We start from the raw sequence: 7,915 nt of genomic DNA on the forward strand, positions 1-7,915 counted from the left end.
ACCCCAGTGACCTCAGCCGTCCTCCCTCACAATCCTTCAGGAAAGGATGCTCAGGCTCTCCATTGAGGCGACCTGGTCCTCCCAGATTTCCCTGGCCTTCAACGCCCAGGGATGCCCAGGACCCGTTGCCCTGGAAACGAATGAACGATTAAGTCACGAGCCCTCTCTCGTCTCAGGTTTCTAGGTGTTGACCTGGACGCGGGAGCCACTCCCCAAGCCTATAAGAAGGCCTGGCTTAGAGGAGGTGGCCTCGCACGCACCCAGCGCGCCGAGCCAGTGTTAGCGGGTGGAGAGGGTGCGCCTGCTGGCCAGAGGGCCAATCAGAGCAGGGCAGGCCAGCAGGTCCGGCTCCCGGTGGCCACTTAGACGCTGGCTGAAAGCGCTGCCTGCTCTGCGACTGGGCGAGCTTCCTGCCAATCAGGGGAGGAGGCCAGCGGGGGTTCGGCCAATAGCGGGAGGCGACCGGGTCAGGGCGGTCGCCCTGCGGTCGTCAGGGTGGTCGGCGAGACCGTCGGCACTGAGGGAGCGACGGCCTTCCGGCCCGCGCGCGCTGCGCTCTGCGCCCCTCCGGCCCCGCCCGTCGGCCGCGCCGCGTCATGCCAGGCGCTGCTGGGTGCTAGTGCCCGGGCCGCCGCCCTCCCGCCCGCCTGAAACCGCGCCCACTGCCCAGAGCCAGAGGGATGGTGGTAGTCACGGGGCGGGAGCCAGACAGCCGTCGCCCGGACGGTGCCATGTCCAGCTCCGACGCCGAAGACGACTTTCTGGAGCCGGCCACCCCGACAGCCACGCAGGCGGGGCACGCACTGCCTCTCCTGCCGCAGGAGGTACCTGGACCGAGGGCGTGCGGGGGCGCGGGAAGGGGCGCGGGGCGAGGAGCCGGTGCCAGGCAGAGCTGACCTTGGGATGTGAGCAACGCTGCAGCTCTGAGGCAGGGGTGGGGGTCGGGCCGAGGGCGGCGGCAGAGGAGCCGTGCTCCCCTGCCCACCCCGCTCCCACCCACCCCCCGCCCCCGCCCCCCGAAATGCACCAGGTGTGTCTGCCCCAGGCGGCACCTGGCCCTCCCATCCCCCTCCTTCCAGCATTCACTGCCTGCAGGGTTGGTACTCCCATCCCTATGTCCCACCTTACCTACTGGAGGAGGGAGGGTAGGCCTTGGGAAGGGGCCCTTGGAGCCCCAAGAGATGATAGTGTCTCCTAGAGAATCCAAGGGGAGGCCTCAGTGGTTGCCCAAACCCAGTCTCCAGCTGCCCAGAGAGTGGGGTTAGGGGCTGTGTGCAGATAAGACGCAGGCCAGTTAATAGATGTGGCCTCACTCACCTGACAACTCCATGGCTTTCCCTCCTAGCTGCTGTGCTGTGATGCACAGTGGCTTCCACTGGTCTTACTTAATGCATGTGACACTATCATAGGAACACCTGAAATGACCCTCAAGAGAAGGGAAAGGAGGGAAGGTGGGGCTCTGCTGGGCAGTGAAGACAGGCTAGGAGGTAGGGGCTAAGGTAGTGGCAGACATGACCTGTGGAGTCCTAGGTGAAGGGACTGAGACCCAGAGGGGCACGATGGGTGGGGCTGGGTGAGGCTCTCGGGAAACTGTAGTGTCCTCTTGGGTTACGAGCCAGTACTCTAAACATCGTGGGGCAGTTGTGAAAATGGGCAAAGCTCCAGAAGGACTCTTTGTAATTGGAAAAAAAAGGAACCGTTGGAGGCCCAGGGTGCCATTTTTTGTGCACTGTCACTGGGGAGACGGTGTGGCTTGAGGAAAAAAGCACAGGACCCAGAGACTATAGGCCAGCACTCCAGTGCCAGCTCTTTCACAAATTACATGGCTCCATGTGAGTAATGTAAAGTATTATTATCTCCAAATAATATTGGGGTCCTTGGTATGCACATAAAATAGTTTTAGAGGAGCTAGCTATAGAATAAGCAGAAGGCATTTCCCGTCCTCTGGGTGCAGAAGAGTAACAGCACCTACATTCACAGAACTGTAAGTGCCTGTCGGTTTCATTCATCCATTCAGTGCATATTTGGGGCTTTACTATGAGCCAGGCACTGCACAAGACACTGGGCAACTTCGATGTAATGTATTTGTATCCTACTTTATTTCACAAAGGATTTGAAAGTCGGGAAGGACTGTCTAGATAAATACACTAGACTTTCACAGAGCCAGAGAGATGTCGTAATATTGAAAAGTATGCACTGGGATAAAATTTTAGTTAATCTGGAGGAGGTTTGTGGGAAAACTAGGGAGAACTGGCCTCATTTCTTTCAAAACCACAAACAGTGCAAGAGATTTAAAAAAATAAATAAAGGTCCTGAGCATTTTAGGGAGACCCTAGAGCTTCTCAGGGCAAATGTAGGTACCATCGTTCCCTGCCCTTGCCTCCAGAACCGTAGCTGGACTGGGCACTAATCTCCCTGCACAGATTAAGGAGAGAAGTGGAGAGGTACAGAGGATGAGGAGTGGATGCCTGACATTATTCAACAAACATCTGTGGGCCCTGCTCTGGGTGGCCTCAGGATAGGTGAACAAGATGCTGTTCCTGCCCTCGGGAAACTTGGGCAATAATAACCACCAATAGCACAAAGCGCCCGTTGTGCAGAGCTCTATTATACAGGAGAATGTGGATACAGTGAAGGCACAATGGTGGGAGTGTTCAGTTAACCCTATCTTGGGGCAGGCAAAGGACAACAGAGCAGAAATGCTCACGGAGTAGGGGACCTTGAATAGAAGCTCTTAGAATGAGTGGATGCTGCTAACCAATATGGCGCCTTGGTGTGAATTAGCAAAAGGGTGCACAGCTGGGCTGGCAGACCCCGCTCACGCAGGTGCCCTTGTGCAGTGAACAGCGCACACTGCCAGATGGGGCCATTGCATTTGCTGGATGGACAGAGGGAGGGTAGCAGGAGCACTGGGGACGGAGAAGACAGCATGAGCAAGGGCACAAAGGTGGAGAGTTCACGAAGTGGAAGGAGGACAGTAAAGGCTTTGAACTCTAGAGCAGAGATTGTAGGACTGCGGTGGAGAGACCTGATTTAAGAGCTGTGGGAGGATGGGGAGGACTTGGTAATTGACGATTGCAGGGGAAGGGAGGAGAGAGAAGCGGTCAGAAAGATGCCTGGGTTTCGGCCTCGGGTGGCGCTCATCAGACCCAGGAAGGCGGCAGACGGGGCAGCCCCGGCTTGCCTCCCCACTGTGGGGCTGAAAGTGCTGGTGATTCCTCCCCAGTTCCCTGAGGTTGTCCCCCTTAACATCGGAGGGGCTCACTTCACCACACGCCTGTCCACCCTGCGGCGCTACGAGGACACCATGCTGGCGGCCATGTTCAGCGGGCGGCACTACATCCCCACGGATGCCGAGGGCCGCTACTTCATTGATCGGGATGGTGCGCACTTCGGGTACGTTCCTCCCTCTGCTGTCAACTGCAGGGTCCTAGCAAGTGAGCGGCCCGGGCTTGGGCATGGGACTTTAATGTCTTCCATAACACCTAGAAGAGGAGATAACCTGCTGGTGGAATTTAATAAATGTACATATTGAATTGGATCAGAATTCTTAGTTTCTTTCCCAGAGGAGGCAAGGACAGCCGGAGAAATCCCAGGTAACACACATTGGCTGGATGTGATGAAACTGATTCTCTGCTATGCAAATTAATACTGGGAAGTTGTCATCCCTGTGGAATAGGTGTGACCGCACCGAGAGGCGGGGGAGTTCCAACACAGCTTCTGGGAGAAGACCCTCAGATCCAGATTCTGGGGCTCGGCATCGCTGTTAGGGAGAAACATGGGGTGTGGCAGTGGTTCCCAAACTTCTTTCAATAGTTTAAAACAAATAAATAGGACAAAAAAAGGTGAGGGAAGGGCCAACATAGGGTTGCCATCCTGTAATTTTGCCAAGTCTTTAAAAAAAAAACCACCTTCAGGGACTTCCCTGGCAGTTCAGTGGTTAATACTCCATGCTTCCACTGCAGAGGGCACAGGTTCAATTCCTGGTGGGGGAACTAAGATCCTGCGTGCCGCACCGTGCAGCCAAAAAAAAACCCCGCAAAAATGAAACAACAAAAACACAAAAAACCCCACTTTCAATTGTTACTGTCATTTTAACAGTAAAACATGGAACAACACAATCTCAAAAAAAGATAGCCCTTCCCAAGAGAGGACTTCTGACAACCGTACAGATAAACAATTTAAAGACTTTATGTTTCGGTTTCCTTGTTTGTGAAATGAGAAGTAATTATAGCTGCCTTGCAGGCCTGTCATGTGGATTAAATAAAGAGTCTTGGTGTGACCCCTGGCCAGGTCCTTTCAGAGTATGTGGCTGAAACTCTTTGCCCCATCCGTCTAACTTTGGAGATGACTGGAGAACTAACACGGTCTTTGACCTTGAACAAAAGGAGACCCTCCAACCACTACGTCTCTGTGCCGGCCTCCAAGTAGGATTGCCCACACTGGGAGAAGGGTCATTTTCATCCTCAGAAAGGAGCCTCGTCAAATAATTTGCTCTGAAGCATCTGGGTTTCCCCACTGGGCGGTCAGCTGCCTCCAGTGCTGAGAAAACAAAAGTGTCACATCGCTCTGCAGAGCTATAAAAAGATTTTTGTTTGCAGGCTGTTTGGGAGAGGAAAGTGCTTGGCCCCGGCTGGCAGCTCCCACAGCGCTCTTCACTGGGCCTTGCCCGGGGTTATGTTTTTCAGGACTCACCAAGATTTGCTTACGATCCTAGAGGACTGATTTTGGAAGGAGTGACGGGGAGGGGGAACCCGGTTTGGCCCTAGGCTGATGCGCCCATACCCAGGTGGTCACAGCTGGAGAGTGGCAGGGCCAGGCAAGGGCGTGGCAGCAAGCAGGGTATTGTGTTTATCCTCAGGCTGCTGGACTCCAGTGGCCTAAGATTCATCAGCAGCCTATGAAGCTGTTGAAAGATTCAGATAAAATAAAATAGGGGTTTAGGGCATTTCTCTGCGGGTGAGCTCACGAGGCTGGGCCTGGGCCTCCACCTGGGGCACTTTCCCATTGTGATCAGTGCACAGCGCCTTGGACTGGAGTCTGGACCACTGTGGGTGTGGATTTGGATTCACCTGTGTCTGCATCTGGCCTCTGGCTAGCTGTGGCTCCTTTAGCAAGGGTGTTCCTTAAGCTCTCTGAGCCCCACTTTTTCCTCATTTATAAAACGGACGTAAGAAAGCACTTACCCCATGTCGTTGGAAGGATTAAATGGGATAACTCCTGAACAGTGACTGACACAGGTTAATACTTGGTGAGTGTTGGCTGGTGTTGCTTCATGGTCATAGACTCACTATTGAGGTAACAGCTTGGTCTTGGGGTTTACTGATACATCCTCACAGAAAAGCCCTTCCCACACCTACCAGTGATGGGTCTGATTACTTTCAGCCCTAAAGAATCTGAAGAGAGAATTAAAAGAACTGAATTGTTATTTTAAGAAAGTGCAGTATGTGATTTTTTGTTCCCGCCTGAAGCCAGTTTGTTCAGGTGTCAGGGTTAGGCATTCCTCTTCTCTGTATAGCTACAGGATGATACTGATGGCATGGATCTGTGGGGAGTGCAGAACTCTTCCACGTGGCTGGTGGGAATAAAATGCTACAACCACTTTGTCAAACAGGCACTTATGACCGAACAGTTCTCCTCCTGATGTTTACCCAAGAGGAATCGGTGCCTGAGTCCACAAGAAGTTTACAGGGAATGTTTATCACAGCTTTACTCTTATGAGACCCCAACTGGAAACAGTTCAAATGTCCATCAGTGGGAGAATGGGTAAATAGTTTATAGTGTATCCATACAACGGTATGCTACTTAGCAATAAAAGGAAGGAAACTTCTGCTACACATGATGACGTAGGGAATCAATCTCAAAAACACTAGGTTGAGGGGAAGAAGCCAGGCACAAAAGAGAACATACTGTGTGATTCCACTTACGTGCATTTCAAGAAGAGGCAAAACTAATCTTTGTTGATAGAATTAGAAGTTAGAGTGGTTGCCTCTGTAGTGATTGGCTGGGAAGAGGCACAGGGAAACTTTAATTAGATGGAGATGTTCTGTATCTTGATGGTACGTGGTGCTTGTGTGGGTATATTCATACGTGAAAAAGTAATTGACCTGTACCATTAAGATGTGTACCTTTATTGGCTATTATCTGTACCTCAATTCAAAATATAATTAAGGGGCTAGATATCATATCTTCCCATTTTTCCTATATATACTTAATAATTATAATAATAATGATACAATAACAACTACTAACACTTAGTGAGGGCTTGCTCTGTGCCAGGTATTTTCTAAGCACTTTATGTATTAACTTATTTAATCCCCTCATAACATTATGGGGTACTTTTCTTATTTTCCCCCATTTTACAGAGGAGAAAGGGCACAGAGAGGTTAAGTTCACTTACCCAAGGTTACACAGCTGGCCATCTGGGTCCAGATCCTGTGCTCTAACCACTGGGTGGCACTGTCCGGATCCATTAACTCCTTCTCACCAACCCTCTTTCCTTCTTGCTCAGAGATGTGCTGAATTTCCTGCGCTCGGGGGACCTGCCGCCCCGGGAGCGCGTGCGGGCCGTGTACAAAGAGGCCCAGTACTATGCCATCGGGCCCCTCCTGGAGCAGCTGGAGAACATGCAGCCACTGAAGGGGGAGAAAGTGCGCCAGGCGTTTCTGGGACTCATGCCCTATTACAAAGGTGAGGGGTTCACTGTGCGGGCAGTCGGGGTGTGAGGAGGGAGGGTAGCGAGGCATCTGTCAGTGCTGAGGTCTCCACCAGAGCAAGTGGGTCGTGGCTCACCAAGACACCTGTCCTACTCAAGATGGGAGAGGATCCTGCTTCCCTTCCTGCTGCCCTCCCAGTCCCGCAGGAAGATTCAGATGAAATAGGGACCACCTTGCCTGCAACGTCATCAAATCGCATTTCAGAAGGGTGGTACTCATCCCATCCCCTTTGTTTCCTTTTGCCCTGCAGAACCATGATTCCTGTTTAAGTTTGTGCCCTTCATGGGCCCAGAGTCCCTTCCCCTGGGATCTGTCTCTTCCCTCTTGGGTCCACCGTCACTGGGGCTCTCTCTGTGCCCCGCCCCACCCCCCCCGTCCCACTGATGGGTGACGTGTTCACCCCTGCAGACCATTTGGAGCGGATTGTGGAGATTGCCCGGCTGCGCGCCGTCCAGCGGAAGGCCCGCTTTGCCAAGCTCAAGGTCTGTGTCTTCAAGGAGGAGATGCCCATCACCCCCTACGAGTGTCCGCTTCTCAGCTCCCTGCGCTTTGAACGGAGCGAGAGTGACGGGCAGCTCTTTGAGCACCACTGCGAAGTGGATGTGTCTTTCGGGCCCTGGGAGGCCGTGGCTGACGTTTATGACCTGCTGCACTGCCTGGTCACGGACCTCTCAGCCCAGGGCCTCACCGTGGACCACCAGTGCATCGGGGTGTGTGACAAGCACCTCATCAACCACTACTACTGCAAGCGCCCCATCTATGAGTTCAAGATCACGTGGTGGTGAGTAGCCCTGGCAGGGAGCAGAGTCCTGTCAGGGAGGGTGTCCGTTCCCCTTGTCGGCTCTGGGAGCAAGGTCCCTGGAAGGGCTGCTTGCTGCCCCAGAACCTGCTGAGGTGAGGACGGGTCCTGAGGCACAACTCCAGGTGGACGGAGGTGCAGCCCCAGTCTCCTTGGCTGTACCTCGGGGCCAGGTTCAGGGCTGGTGGCCCACGGGGACTTGGTGCCTGTGCTCACCTGGCCTTTCCTCGAGGCACGGTAGTCTCTGCCTGAGGCTGATGGGGTCCGGCTAGCGAGGGCTTGACCAGGAAGTCCAGAGAGGTTTTGTCACTTTCTTGACCTTGCAAGAGAGTTTCTGCCCTTTTTAGAGCCACGTTACCAAACTCACGTAGGTATAACCCCTCCTCCACCCTGTTCAAGA

At 53.4% G+C, this 7,915-nt stretch overlaps 1 protein-coding gene across 1 annotated transcript; it reads left to right on the top strand.

The window, feature by feature from the left end:
- Nucleotides 1-680: 680 nt before the first annotated feature.
- KCTD7 (potassium channel tetramerization domain containing 7) lies at nucleotides 681-7,501 on the top strand (the record flags this gene model as incomplete). Its single annotated transcript, XM_079718886.1, has 4 exons — nucleotides 681-824; nucleotides 3,227-3,396; nucleotides 6,512-6,690; nucleotides 7,125-7,501. The coding sequence occupies 4 exons, from the start codon at nucleotides 681-683 to the stop codon at nucleotides 7,499-7,501; spliced, it is 870 nt and encodes a 289-aa protein (XP_079575012.1).
- Nucleotides 7,502-7,915: the final 414 nt, after the last annotated feature.

This window comes from Hyperoodon ampullatus (genome assembly GCF_949752795.1).
Source record: "Hyperoodon ampullatus genome assembly, chromosome: 14".
Classification (NCBI taxonomy): domain Eukaryota; kingdom Metazoa; phylum Chordata; class Mammalia; order Artiodactyla; family Ziphiidae; genus Hyperoodon; species Hyperoodon ampullatus.